The sequence below is a fragment of the Ammodytes marinus genome, assembly GCF_949987685.1.
Source record: "Ammodytes marinus genome assembly, chromosome: 19".
Lineage (NCBI taxonomy): Eukaryota > Metazoa > Chordata > Actinopteri > Uranoscopiformes > Ammodytidae > Ammodytes > Ammodytes marinus.
This window is the reverse complement of record NC_137223.1, coordinates 14,799,077-14,814,334: the sequence shown is the minus strand read 5'-3', so window position 1 is coordinate 14,814,334 and position 15,258 is coordinate 14,799,077. Positions and strand designations below refer to the sequence as shown.

Below are 15,258 nucleotides of genomic sequence, written 5' to 3'. Positions count from 1 at the left end.
ATGATCGGTGGGTGGCTATGTGCGGCCGGGGGACATAAATATTATATTATTTATTGAACTCATTCTTGTTTCTTTATTTGAGTGTCTGTATACATTGTTTTTTAGAAAAAAATATATATATTTGGGGGGGCTTAAAAACATTTAAGGGTAGCTCCAGAACCCCTAAAATATGCATAACGACGTCCATGCATGAGAATAGTTTCAACTTTTTCATCCACATCTCGGCCAAAAGTAGAATTAGTGCAGAAATATCAAATGAGCCTGTGAAGAATTTTGCCTCACACAATAACCACCACAGAGTTTAGGCAGTCTCTTAGTTTAATACCAGCTTCAACTCATGTCACACTTCTCTGAACAGGCCTGGCAGTGTGAAAAGCCATCCATCTATCTGGCATTCAATTGTTACAACAACAGAGTGGAGGAAACACATATTGTTGCACTTGTTAAAAAAATTGTATTCATAATTTCTTTATTTTTTTTTCTTCCCTAGACCTTAATGTCTGTACCTGCACTTAAAAGTAGTTAAATCAGTTATCAGGACAATCTAGCTTTGCAGGTAAGCTATATTTCCCTCACAGCCTAAAAAACACAAGAAACTATCACGATTAAGTAAATGACAATGGGTCTAAAACAAAAACAAACAAAAAAAGAGTAGTTAAAAGGCCCTGCACAGGTGTTTCCACTTCTGCCTGATTAGACCTCCAGCACTGTCTGTACTGAGTAAAGGTATAATCATGCTTGAGTAAAGACACCTGTTAAGCTGGGGCACGCAAAAACATTATTCCTTCATTTGTTTAAAATTCTGACAACATTGAACCCAGCGACTTGTATTTGTTTTCTGTATTTCAAAAGAAATGTCCAAGCTTGTATGGAAAAAATTAATCGCTTACATGACAAGCCATTGTCTTGCATTGAAAATGGTGGCAGTGGCACAAACATACGTCAGGATAAAAATACCTAAAAAAAACAGGTAAAATAGGACAGTCAGCCAAGACTTTGCCTCACGTGTCCAAATGTGTGTTTGCCAAGTCAACGTCAGCAAAACCTGCAGCAACCACAGCTGCAACATGCAACTGCTGCATGCTGCACATGCAAGTAGTGCTTAATAAAAGGGAAACAAATGGTGGTTCTGATATTTATCTTGTTTTTGGATAGATAAAAACATTCTGATGACATGACTTCATCCATTCAATTACAATAAAATGGATTAAGGGAAGGGGGGGAAAAAACATCCAGATATCCCAACAAACCTCAATACAGTGTGGCCCAACTTCATTACATTGAAAATAAACCGAAAATGATTCTTGAGGTCTGGCCCTACTCAAACAATTTGATTCCAAAATTCTTGTGCAATATTGGACAAAAAACATTTATGATTAATTTGCTTCCAAAATACCGGCAATTGAAAACAAACCACGCCATCATCATTTGTGCGGTATATTGTTCAACTTAATCCCAGTTTAGTGGCCTGTAACAATAGCATCTGAGGTAACAAGCAGAGGCAGCATGCCATTCTTATCACACTAACAATGGGGTGTCAGTGTCATTATTCTCTCCAACATGGAGTTTTTTCAGAGGACAAGTTTGCAAGAAGTAATTTCCTCCAGCTCAGCTTCAGTCGTTCACAATCCTCATGTCTTTCTCTCCATTTGTGCGAGCAGTCTGTGCGCATATCACAACCTTGCACTTTTCCCAATATGGGAAAGATTCTCTTTTATTACAGACTCTGATTCTAGGACAAACCTCAGTCCTTCCCTTCTTATGACTCACAGGCATGGATTAATCTAGACTTTTTTTCATTTTTTTTCTCATTGTTCAAAGACCTGAGCAGCATTTCCTCTCTGTCAGTCCTTGTAGCTGTTTGGGGGAGTTCTTGACCCATGTCTGCTTCAGGTTCAGGATCCAGACAACCAAGTGTTCAGTTGAAACCTAGACCTGTGCCTTTGGGTCTCTGTGTGGCCCTGACCGGCTCCGTGATGCCCCTGCCCTCTGGACCAAGGCCCATGCCCGGGCTCCAGCCCATGCTCTGCATCATGCGGCTCCCCATGTTGGAGTCAGGGATGGGAGGTGCACTCTCGCCAACTACTACTAAAAAAAGAGGTGACAGGAAAGAAAACAGAAATATCATCAGCATGTGTGTAAATCTATAATACACAGAGAAACATATATGCCAAGGACATCTTTAAGACATGTACCTGGCGGTAATATGCCTCCACGAGGCATACATTGACAAACTGTGAAAGAAAAGTAGAGAAAGGCAATGCTTTAAATAAGTAAAGCCTCCTAAGATGATGACCTAGACCTTTAACCTCGAAAATTTTAATAATTCGAGTCAAAGTTTGAGTTTGTGCCACATTTTATGAAAATCCCTCAAAGCTTTATTGAGATATCACATTCATGAGGTCACAGTGACCTTACTTCCCAAATCTAATCAGTTCAGCCTGGAGGTTGTGTTCAATTTGATAAAAAAAAAAAACATCAGTTTATTCTTGAGTCAAAGTTGAAATTTGTGCAGGCTTGGCCCGGACGTATGTAGGTACGCTTTGATGGACAGACAACCCGAAAACAATGCCTCCGGCAGGTGCGGAGGCATAAACACTGTCCATTACAGCAAATAACCGTAAAGGTAATTCTTGTTTGTGTTAAGCTGACAGCTTAGTGCTCATCTAGCAGGGGGTAAATAATGCAAAAGCCTAGTCCAAAAGAACTCATCCTTGAAGTAATGTATTCATAAAAAGGGTGGCTCATATTGGGTTGAATGCTAATAAGCACCAACTGTCACCTATTAAAGGGTTCTGAAAAGAAGCCCTTTGCTACGTGAACTTTAAAAAGGCTAATTAGTTGCAGGTGCATTAGTCTATATAAATATCTCAGTATCACAGAAATACAACATGCCACACACACACAAACTAGTTGGTACTAAACATAGGAACACGGGGAACATGTACAGTATGAAGAGGCTGCATTGCAGTCATTTTTAATGCAACATCGCGAGCAGTAACAGTTCCAATTAATTGATAAGTTGATTTAAAGAAAATCCATTAATAAACCCATTAAGTTCCAGAAAATACTGCAACTTTGAGAATTTGTCTTATTTTATTTTGTGTGGACATGGGACCTCTTTAGGGTTACAATATCGCACAAAACAAGCATGAAAACGATCAGTTAGTTGTACGTCTATATTTTGTGATTCTGTCTCCCGCCTGGTACCGGCTAAATATACAGGTGCATCTCATATTATTAGAATATCATAAAAAAGATAATTTTTTTCCTCATAATTTAAAAGTGAAACTTTTAATTTATTTTATATTTGAGGCCGTTTTTGTTACATTTTGTTGACTATGGCTTACATCTAATTAAAAATTCCAGTATTTAATTTTTTGGGAATATTACATGAAACCAATCGAAAAAAGGATTTATAATACAGAAATGTCAACCTTCTGAATAGTATATTGAAGTATGAAAAGTCTGCTCTGCTGAGGTATTATGGAAGCCTAGATGGCTTTGATAGCGACATTCAGCTCATGTGTATTGTTAGGTCTGGTGTGTCTCATCTTCCTCAGGTCAGGAGAGGTGGCTGGCCATTTTACCACACTAATATGATGGCCAGCCAACCAGTTACTAGTGCCAAGTCTTGTTGGAAAAGGGAAATCGGCATCCGCATAAAGCTTGTCAGCAGACGGAAGCAAGAAGTGCTTTACAATCTCCTGGTAGACGGCTGTGTTAACTTTGGACAGGATAACACAGAGTGGACAAACACCAGCAGATGACATTGCACCCCAAATCTGGACTTCAAGCAACTTAGATTTTGTGACTCTCCAATCTTCCTCCAGACTCTTGGACCTCAATTTCCAAATTAAATGCAAAATTTACTTTCGATCAGTGATGTATAGGGGTGCCACATTAATGCAATAATTCATTCATTAAATATCTTTTAAACAGCCCCATGTTTCCTCTGATAGTCATAAATTACCTTTAACAGCAAACAAGACCATCAGTGCAAAGAAAGACGTTTTTATATAGTTTTTATTACTGCTTTTGTCCTGGTCGCACACCCAGTCCGATTTTCGGTTTGCGCATGCAGGCTCTATGGTCACAGATTTCAGTGTAGCGCTGCAACGTGATTTGAGAAGCCTATCCCACCAGGTGAGGGAAGGGGAGCGGGAGCCTTGTTTGAGACCGTTATTTGTCGTCATAATGACTGATAACGGGGGTGAACCATCAAAGACAAAAAAGAAAATGCAATGAAGAAAAGCTAAAAGGGAGAGTGATAGACGGGCGGGAGGAGGCGAGGGCGTTGCCAAGCAACGTGTATACAATTACACGGGAGTGAACTAGGCTGCAGTGTTTACTCCTAAATGAATGAGCGGTACTAACACAAAGTTTACTTTGCTTCACCATCATCAGATGACCATTATTCATCTGAAATATTCATTATTTACAACAACATAAACACCTTACCTCATCGTGATCCATACTAACTGCCGTCTCTCGCTTTCTGTGAGGACACGTAATCTTTCAGCTCCGTGAGAGTAGTTAGGTGACACTGCATCAACTCATTGCAATCAGGTGTGTGTGGCACTGACCGGCATTAGTTGATGCAGAGTCACTAACCACTCTCACAGAGCCGAAAATAGTCCGTGCCCTCACAACTTTCAACTCACGGACGTGCACTACAGTATATTGCGTCCTAATCAATTGAGACTGGCACGACCGGCACACGCTAGAAACCAGCTTTACGACAGCTGGCGTCGTAAAAATACAACAGCTTTTGTCCAAAGGGGCCGCCAACGGACAAAGTTACTCGTAGTGGCTTTAAGGGGGTCCACATTTCTATATTATAAATAATTGTTTTGATTGGTTTATGTAATAATATTCTAATATTTTGTGATAGTGGATTTTTTTTATTTTCACAAGCTTTAAGCTATAATCAACAAATGTAAACAAAAAAGCCAGAAATATGTCACTTGGTGTTTAAGGAAGCTAAAATGAAATTGAAATTAAATGAATTAAGTTGAGAAAAAACAATATTCTAATAATATATGAGATGCACCTGTTAACGTCTTGTTAAACATGTTGCACTGAAAGCTCTCTTCCTGTGACATCACACCATTAAAATGCTGCCACATCCGAGTGACGCAAATATTTAACGAGTGACACAATTATTTAATTGACTTAGGGACGTTTCCAGCCGTGTAGCAAAATAGGTCTCGTGAGAAGAAAGCGCAAGCTCTTCCACCTCAGACAGACGTCACTTCATCCTCTCACTTCCAGGAAGTTCACGTCCAGGCACAGAGGCCCCTTTTAAATCCCGTCTTTCCACAGAGCTAAGCCGCCTGTTCATTTACACACACACACACACACAGTCCCAGGTGGGTTCGAGCCAAGTTGTCAGGAAGTGAATTTTGCAGGCCCCTGACACCGCTCTGCTGTGAGGCCGCCACCTGCTGTTCCTGAGCGCGGCACCTGTGTCTGGAGCAAGAGCTTGACATTTGCAACGCATCGCTGATTGTGTCACTTTGGACAATACATTGTTTTTTTACTGTCCTGCCCTCCTTCCCTCTCACAGTCTTTTAACAGAAAACAAACTGCATCTTGTGATGTCCCTAGCTGGTTCTCCAAGTACCAGGTGTGAATTCTGATCAGAAATAGGACATGGCTTCAGACTAAATGTATTATACAGGGAGTTTGACCAAACAGCATTAGGCTTTGCTACCTCGCCCTTCCTCCTCCGAAAGCATCAACTGGCCCAGAGGTAAGGAGAGTGGTTTGGAGGGGGAGGGGGGTAGTGCTACTGGCTAAGAGCTAATCCAGTATCTGTGTTCTGACAGCATGACTAGCCAGCTGACTCTTGTCCAACAAAAGCTTAGGAGGAAACGGGGGTTAAGAGCTAAAGCAGGGTTTAATAACGCGAGGTTGGGAAAGAGGGCGAAATATGAAGGATGTCAGACTTCCTTCCCCTGCTTTAGCTTTTTAAAATATGCAGCGAAACCCCCGCTTCTCATCTCGGTCCCTCGTGTTAACCATCAGTCGAAGTGCCAGACAGAAGGCAATGAGGAAAAAACAGGTCGGTGAGCAGACTGAGCTCAAACCAAGTAGGGCTGGACAACCAGTGAGAAAGTGAGAGAGCCAAAAATACAAATAATTGTCCAGTTGGTAAGAAGGGCCAGATGGTGTGTGAGGTGTTAGCTAGGTGTGCGTCCAATACCTGGGGGGGCGGCAGAACCGAGGGGGGCTGCCTTTCGCCTCCGCTTGACATCCCCCGTACACAGGGAGCCGAGGTGCCCGCTGGTCTGTCTGCAAAACCAGCCAAGCAAGACAAAAATATGTAAGGATTTAGTTTGTGTCTCAAATAACTCACCTGCATCTATTCTAATGTATTTGATAAAATACCATTAAAACATATTTAAACTAGTGGAGAGTTGTGGTGTGGCGAGGCTGCGGCAAAAACAAAAGTACTGAAAAGGAAATGAATTCCGAGTTGTGGTCATAAATCATGAGTGTTTATAAGTTAAACTGTTGTTCTCACCTGCTAGCTGTTTTTACTGAACAGCTTCTCCTGTGCCCTCTGTCTGACCGTGGGTCCCAATGCAACTGAAGTGGTGGTAAGGGGAAATGAAGGGGAGGGGGGGGAAACAAGCGAGTAAATGGGCAAAGCAAGTCAATGTTGCAACAACACAGAGCACAAAACACATTAGGTCCTTGTAATACAACAACATGCAAATGGAGCAGTTTTGCCTTTTGAAAGGGTATAAGATGAGGAAGTAAAGGAACATGGCTCACCGGTCCGTGTTCTCTCCTCGAGCTATACCAAGGCCTATTGGAGAAATAATAAAGATTCCTTTCAACCAGAGTCCCAGAACGTGAAAGCAAACTAACAAATTCATCATACTTTCTTCCTGTAAGTAAATTGTTGGCCCTTGTCCACCACAGAAACTTTTAGAGAAGCCTTTTAGACCTTACTTGCATTTGGACAGCAAATAAATTAGTTATAACTTAAAAAACGTTTGATTGATTTGTCTGCACTCGAGACAAACCCGTAATGTGAAAATTATGAAATCAATATTACAAAAAATATTTTTAAATAGATGCCCTGTCTGATCTTGTGTGTCTCTAATCAAATAAAATGTGTTCATAAAGTGAAAGCTCCAGTCATCCAGTTTACTTTGAGTTTACAGTGTTAATAGTAACTAAAAACTGTGGCTAACAAATGGCTTCTTTTTGCTTGGTCTCAACCACTTTACTTGTGTAGCCTCTTTCATAAAACAAACTGCAACTTAAAGAGCCAATTACTAAGAAAATCAATGAACAATAAGAACAGCACAGAATGAATAGCAATTTTAGTTTTTTAATAATAATTTGGAACTCACTCGTGGGGGTCCTGGCTTTGTCTGCCCCGCCTGTCGTTGAAACCTTGGCCAGAGCTTCCCTGCAACCCCACCTCAGGCGACTGATGGTTTCCATGGAGACGACTCAGTCTGGCCTGGAACCCTTACATAAACAGTACAGGGTCGTCAGTAGGGGTGTAACGGTACACTAAAGTCACGGTTCGGTACGTACCTCGGTTTTGAAGTCACAGTACGGTACAGTACGGTACGGTTCATAGTCAAGGGAGAATGAACAGCTTTAGCTGTCAGTATGTAACATACAAATACAATGCATAACAAATCTAAAAAGAATACTGCTGCAATTATCCAATAAATAAAATACTTATTAAATACTAGTGAAGGTGCAGCATGAACTAAAATTGCAGCGAAAAAAAAGCCAGTGTTAATGCTCAGCAGGCTCTGTAAGCTGGTATGTAAAAAAAGGGTATGTCATCTTTAAGGGTATTGTTGACTTTAAAAAATATATATATTACTGCAGCTCTCTTAAGCTCTGAAGTGCTCTTATAAATATAACAATTATCAAATAAAAGTGCAACTGCAGCATCAATTAAATGACAGCTTATGTATTTTCAGTATACAAAAACAAATACTGTCTGGGTTTGCACAGCTCAATTTTCTTCACAGTAACGGTGACCTGGATGGTGCCTTTTCAAATGCGTATGCATGTTCGACGTGTTGACTCCCTTTATATGTCCATACATACATAGGCGATCGCGGTGAAACAATAACCTGTGTGCCGACATTGTTCCACACGTTTATCACCGTTTTCATAATTCTACTGGAATCCGAAGTTATCCCTCAAACGGGATTTGAATGACAGGGGTGCGCCTGCGAGCTCCGGTTTCCTGTTGACTTTCGCCATGCAGTTCGCTCTCTGTTTGATAGCACTGTATAACATTTTTATTTGCACTACTCATAGACTGTAAAAGAAAGGAGGGGTAGCCGGTTACTACAACTGCTAGTAGGGATGCAAACGGAGCACTTGAGCGGAGAGGTGTGTATCTCCTGCTCTGACCGCAGCTGGGAGGGGCTGCTGCGCAAGTGTGTCAGTGCTCTGGGACGGGGGAGCTTATGGCCTTGTTTGAGATGTCGCCGTCTTGCTAAGACCTGCGCAATTATGACGCTCGTCTTGCTGAGCGCACAGCATTTATGCAGCATTTTTGTTGTGCGCTCAGCAAGACGTGCGTCATAGTTGCGCAGGTCTGAGCAAGACGGCTCCAAGTCGAACGAGGCTTATACTGTATGTCCATGCGGGGGAGGTGCCTCGGAGGCAGCCGATGCCCGTTTAGAAGTAAAGAGCGATACATGCTTTGGCGACAGAGTCTCCAAAAGTCACCAATAACACCAGAAAAAGTAGCTAGATTTGTCGCTAGTCGCTTTTTTGAAAAAAAGCTGCCAGAGGGGTCTCAAAAGTCGCTAAGTTAGCAACACTGCACCCTCATGCTGTGCTCACCATGGACATAACAGACTCTAAATCGCTGGCTGCTACTGCGCACGTGCGAGCGAGCGAGCCGGAGGCTAAATGGTCCGGGGGGAACTCCGACTACAAGTTTTAAGTTCCACACCGCAAAACAAGCCTGTACATTCGCCATATATTAATGCTATGTATGCCACGAACGGACCGCGGTCCACCTCTGTAACACCAAATACGTGCCTGTACCGTCACGGTATGGTACAAATACGTGTATCGTTACACCCCTAGTCGTCAGTGGTGAAACTCGGGACATGGCGGCTAAGATTAGTTTGATAATTTCATCATTTGGAGACAGTAAGTTCACGGTGAGAGGCAACTGAGTGCAATGTGTCCCGAAAAATGTTGATGGCACACAAGATGGGTAGAGGCCCCTTTAAGATATCAGTAAGTGAGAGAGGGGCACATAATCCCTCAAAATTGTGCGTGATTATTTTATGCCAACTGGTGAACAATAAACATTACCACTGAAGTACTGTATTCATTGAGGTTCTAGGATATATATGCATCTATTTGCTTTATTTATAGATTGAACAGGAATTCATTATTTGTATGTATAATAAAAACAATTCTATTTGTAATTTTTTTTAAGCTAAATGTACGATTGTTTTTCCTAACTTACTATACATCATTCTATGTCCATGCTGCTGAACATTGCCTTGATTTGCCTTTGTGTGAAGTGTGTGCCACCTAGTGGTAATAAATGAGGCTGCAACACAATTTTAAATGTACGTGAATGTACATTCCCACTCCTTATGATTTATATATAAGTTTTGTATAGGCCACCTTCAGAAATACTTTGCTTTGCCAGTGTGTACTTGTGTGTAAGAAGTGATGCAGCTGTCTTAAAGCATAGTCTACCTCTCTGTGCTCCAGGGCTCATGAGGGGGAAGGATCCGGTGAGGATGCTGTTGAAGACGGGATCGGCTAAGTCTAGTTCCTGGGAGCCTGTCTCCCTCTCCCACCAGGGAACCACTCCTGCTATCCCGCACGCACCTCCCGGCCCAGAACCTGAGCCCGGCTCTCCTTCATAGAACCAGTCGCTCTGCTCGTCATCAGCTGGAAGAGAGAGGCAAAAAATAATATGTGACCCACCACGTTCATGAGCACCGTTACCGTGCATTATGGATGGGCGGTATGACGCTTTATACCCTGCAACGGTAGAAATATATCGACTTGAAAATTATATTTGTGTTAGGTTGAGTTAAATGATTACCAGGTATTTACAAACTAGTTTATTTTGAAATAAAACATATTTTGAGATAAAAGAGTAAATCTTGCAGGAAAATTTGAATCTTTAATTATTTTGATATTATCGAAAATACACATCTGTTTTATATTACACTGACTGACTGAAGCCAGGCTGGTCGGGTACTTTGCACCAGCATCTTGTTCGTATGGAAGATGATCAAATGTGATAGAATTACAGTATGGTTATTTTAAATAATTAATTTCTTCTTTAAGATTGTTTTAACCACTACACCATGAGTGCCCCCTGCCATTTATTAATTGAATTTACAGAAAAAAATACTATAAAAAGTGTGATATACCATTACCGTGATATAAAATGACTTATACCGTGTTAGAAGATGTTGACCATTCTGTCCAACCCTTCTGTAAATGTTTGTTTAACAAGAAAGGAATTGTTTTTGGCGGAAACTCTGATATGGCTACACCTGTAACTGTATACATCAACACAGCGTATACCTACTGTTTACAGAAATCACTTTAAACATTATGCGATGTATGTACCTTGCCTCCCCTCATCATTGGTGTAGAGGCCTCCGTCACTGCTGTTACTGACACTGCTGGTCTCACTGAAAAAGAAAGAGTGGAAGATATAAAAAAATTTAAAGAAAAATTGTTGAAAAAGGTTTCACGGCAGAAAATTATCGATAAAAAGTAAATTACTGATTAGACGAAAAGCATTTTAGCTGACACACCATTGTGTTTTACTGAAGTTTTCTGATACTACTGCCAATGGACTACACATGTCTAATTTAAATCAGGAATTTTCCGATAAATTCATTATTAAACAAGACTGAAGAAACTGAAAAGTGTTGTTTCTTTGAGTTTTTCCTTACCTGTTGGCCTACAGTGACACACACACACACACACACACACACACACACACACACACACACACACACACACACACACACACACACACACACACACACACACACACACACACACACACACACACACACACACACACACACACACACACACACACACACACACACACACACACACACACACACGAAGAAACAAAAGTCAAAACACTAACCACCTGTCACTCATGTCCTCATCCGAGCCCTTCTGCTCCTCCAACTCCATCTTGTCCTTGGCGCCTTCCGCCAGTGAACCGATGGTGTCCTCACTCTCCACCACCACCCCTTCATCGGCTGCCTCCATTCCCAGCCTGTGTGTGGCCAGTTTCCTCTTCTTCACCCTGCTCTTCCCTCCGCCTGGCCCCATAAGTCCACTCCCACAGAGCTCCATGACACCCCTGCCCTCACCTGGGCCCAGTCTGTGCAGCCTGCCACCGCCGGCGACGCCAGCCCGGGGTTTGGGGACAGGCGGGGGCCCTAGCATGGTGGAGATGGGGGGCTCCGGTTCGACAGGTGGGTCCACCGCCATGCGTTTGACCTTACGTCTCCTTCTGAGGCTGCGGGTTCCCTCAGCTGACCCCAGGACAGCCAAGTCTTCGGGCCAAAGGGGCCGCTTGCCTCGGCCCGCATCAGCTGCTATGAGGGTGCGCCGCTTAGGGCCAAGTTGTTCATCCGAGTCGCTGTTGTCGCGGGCGTGGCTGTTGGCAGCAGAGACACCCCCTGTACTGGCACGGTAGTCCTGCAACACAACCAATGTGATACATACCAGACTGTGATTCTAGTGCTAAATTAAGAAACCTGTACTAAACCTGAGGAGGCCAAAGCGATATTTGAGTGAGGCTAGAATTAAAAGGTGAAGTAAGCAGTTTATTTATGTTAATATAAGTGTAAAATCGCTCTTTATTCATGTAGTGATCACTTACACAATGTGCGCTTTTCATAAAGCTGATCTCTCTGTCAGCTGCTTTGGATGTAATCGGCAAATAAACCTATTGCAGTATCCCACAATTTTTATCCAATCAGAAGAGAGAACTCTACAAACCGACACGCGTCTCACTCATATATAGTATATACACTCCATGGTCTCACTGCCGGTGCACGCCAGAGCAACAGATGGGTGAATGTGTATGCGCCTACAATGGCGGAGCAGGTAAAAATCCTTCCCAATGTCTGTTTTGATGGTTTGTATCATGTTTTATCACACCTATGGATCTGAGATGATGCTAGATAATTTGCTGCTTGAAGACCGCAGTGCATTAATGTGGTGACGTAGGGACGAGCGAGGGGACTGCTAACTGCAGTAACTGACAGGAAGTTAGCTAAAAGAACCATTCCGCTTACAGCACCTTTAATGCAAACACTGACAACTTTAAACAGGATGGTGTCAAGGAGACTGTGAATGGATTGTTGCATTAAGGTCCAAAACAGTATAACTGACACTTCAAATGCAGTGAACCTGTTCTGAAGTGGGCAACAATGTGAAATATCTGTCAAGATAGTAGATGTACTAGTTAATCAACAAATACCAATCCAGATGGTAATTCAACCCGAGAAACAATATTAGTGTACTCAAGAGTCCATTGTGAAAGTTAGAACAAAGACATTTTTTGTGGAAAAAATGCAGTATAAGCTAGACTGCAGAGGCATTAACCAACTCCTCCGCCCCTGGCTACATACTGACACACATTTCTTTTGCATGTTTTCCCATTTTTAGCATTCCTCGAAAGAACAGGGGGAGCAAGACACCAACATTTCTGAATGTCTTAAGTGTTCTGCTCAAGGACCTACTCAGTTGTTTTGTCCACACAAGGTTTTTTGAACCGCTCTCACCTTGTGTTCCTCGACGCTGGACTCGGAGCCCTCACTGAGGTGGCCGGTCTCCCAGGGGGGATGCGGGTTGTCTGAGCGTCGTTTCCTCCCTCTCCTCTTCCTAGCCTGCCTCTTCAGCAGGCAGCCCACGGCCAGAGCATGGTCCCCTCCGTCACCCAGAGCACAGCGCGCAGCCTGCTCAGAGCTCTCCTCCAGCGCTGACACCAGGTCATGGACCAGCTCGTCCATCGTGCGGCAAAAGTGCCTAAGGTAAGGGGCAAAGACTTTTTTTTTAATACACATTTTGTTACACCTACGCCTAGACAGTTAAAAGTGTTGCTACGGTGCATGAAGCATTAGGTAAGCATGAAGGGTTCTCTTACACCCAAAGGGAATTTAGATTTTTTTTAAATTGCAGTAACAAAAAGTGTACCAAAACACCACATCAAATACTTTTGATTGTTATGGACAATTTTTTGCATAAAAACACCACTCATTTGGTGTAGTTAAAAAGTAGGAAAATATACTACAAGAGTAGTAAGAAAATATAGATATCATATATAAATATATGAATTGGCATATCATTTATTTCAAGTGTTTCAGGTTTCACTGAAAATAAGAAAATAAAAACGCCAATAATTATATTTATAATATATCAATGAAATGTCTCAACGTGATAAAAAGGTGATCTTCAAGACATTCAAAAAGATAAGTCAGAAATTTTTTTTTATACAATCCTTCTCCCCACATCAGCACGTCGAAGACTTTTGAAAGATTTGATTTAAAAATGTAAATTTAAAAAACAATTAAGGCCCTTTTTTCTTTTTAACATGAGGTAAGGAGCCCTGGTCCTGTCATGACAGACCTAACGCCGCCATAACGTTACTTAACATAGCTGATGAGATTCTTCACAGACATAACGTTATCGACTTTACTTAGACGAGTGCAGTTGAGAAACTCACTTTAGCCAAATTCTTATTTACATTCTACACGTTATTATTTATCTATTTCCGTCGAGCAAAGTTGGAAGCAACATCCCTGTGAGTTCGCAGTTCAATACTTAAGTAAATAAATCTTTCACGGCTCTGATTTGTGACACTCCTTTGACATTAGCACTAACCTTACCGCTACTGTTTCTATATATTAAGCTAAACATAGCTGTTTTGGTTGTTTTGGTAGCTTCACGAGCTAGCGCTACGTTTTTTAATGCTAGCTAGCCGATTCAAATAGCTTCAAGAAATACCAACTATCATTAAATATAATAAACAACAGTCGAGGATCAAGATGTGCAGCTTTGAACTATAGGAACTTTAACAACTGACAAATGGGGTAAATTAACAACAAACAAACAAAAAAACCTTCGATTTTCACTATTAGCGTCGCTGCTAGCCAGTTAGCATTGCTAGCTTCAGGTCTGTAGCCGGCTGATTCGCGTGAAGTGGACGTGAACAATATGTTACGTCTCGTTGATTTCAAAGACCACTCACCAGCCGGTTCCCGCTTTGCCGATGGTTTTAGGATGATTAGCCGCACGGAACATTAAAGCCGCCAAATGCCTGATACCTTTAGCCAGAAACAACGGACACACATTTACAGCACAGCATCATGACACAAAAGCTAACGATCAGCTAGCCGGATCAATACGCGACAGGAGAACAACATGAAAGCAGCAAGAGGTATTACGCTGCCTTCAGGTGCTGTAGGACATTTAGGATTGGCCTTGTGACATTGGGCAGCGCATATAGACTGTATTATAAAAGAGGGGCAGCGTAGCAAAATCCTCGCTAGCTTAATATAGGCCTATATAAATATATATATATATTTTTACTGAATTTAGTCTGTTGTATTGAATACTATACAAAACATTCGTTTTATTCAAACTTTAGTTATGACACTAGGCATAGCCTACTAGGCAACCCCTCTGCCTGTAATTTTAACTAGCTTACTTTATAGAAAATTGAGTGTCATATATTCATCATTATATAGGCCTCCAATTCATTTAGGAGTTTGCACATAAACCTTAAGTGTTTTTTATTTTTTTTATTTGGCAAGTGCAGAGACAATTACAGTGTGACTTGAAATGAATAGACTGTTGCTTTTCATAGGACATTTTATTGAGAAGATGCGTTTTGACATAATGCTTTTACTCCAAAAGATAGGCATACATGAAATGTCAAATTCTTCACAAATTAAGTTTGTTATTTTGAAGTCGGAAAATAAATATGGCACGTTAAGGCATCTCTCACTTCCAAGTCTGACCACTAGAGGGTAACGTAGACCTTAATTGATAAGGCTCCATATAAGAGGTGAATGCCATGGTTGTAGGCAGCTATCTCATCTGGCCTATAAAATGCAAACCGAAGGTCACCAGTTCAGACCCACCAGCAGTATCATTTAAGTTACAGTGATCACTGGTAGATTCCCTGGGTTACAAGGAAGACTTGGAGTTCAACCCAAGCGGCGACAGGTGCTTTGC

At 41.8% G+C, this 15,258-nt stretch overlaps 1 protein-coding gene across 4 annotated transcripts; it reads right to left on the bottom strand.

The window, feature by feature from the left end:
- Positions 1-329: 329 nt before the first annotated feature.
- Positions 330-14,413, bottom strand: gpatch2 (G patch domain containing 2). 4 transcript variants are annotated; one of them, XM_080048388.1, is made up of 10 exons: positions 14,270-14,413; positions 12,804-13,047; positions 11,150-11,712; positions 10,612-10,676; positions 9,721-9,918; positions 7,371-7,491; positions 6,784-6,817; positions 6,530-6,594; positions 6,209-6,297; positions 330-2,088 (listed from the first exon to the last, which is right to left on the bottom strand). In XM_080048388.1, exons 1-10 carry the CDS (start codon positions 14,320-14,322, stop codon positions 1,919-1,921), a joined length of 1,602 nt encoding a protein of 533 aa, XP_079904514.1. In that variant the 5' UTR covers positions 14,323-14,413; the 3' UTR covers positions 330-1,918. The 4 variants fall into 4 exon arrangements, with proteins under 4 accessions (XP_079904514.1, XP_079904516.1, XP_079904515.1 ...); XM_080048390.1 differs by having other exon boundaries at positions 330-2,085; XM_080048389.1 differs by having other exon boundaries at positions 11,153-11,712.
- Between the last annotated feature and the right edge of the window lie 845 nt (positions 14,414-15,258).

What these genes read in the sequence shown, in the direction of transcription:
- gpatch2 (XM_080048388.1), bottom strand. Translation starts at nt 14,322, where the DNA reads ATGTTCCGTGCGGCTAATCATCCTAAAACCATCGGCAAAGCGGGAACC. An exon ending in CAATGATGAGGGGAGGCAAG is followed by an intron (nt 9,919 to 10,611) that starts GTACATACATCG and finishes TCTCTCTTCCAG; the next exon opens with CTGATGACGAGCAGAGCGAC. An exon ending in CGGTTCTGCCGCCCCCCCAG is followed by an intron (nt 2,089 to 6,208) that starts GTATTGGACGCA and finishes CTCTTTTTTTAG; the next exon opens with TAGTAGTTGGCGAGAGTGCA.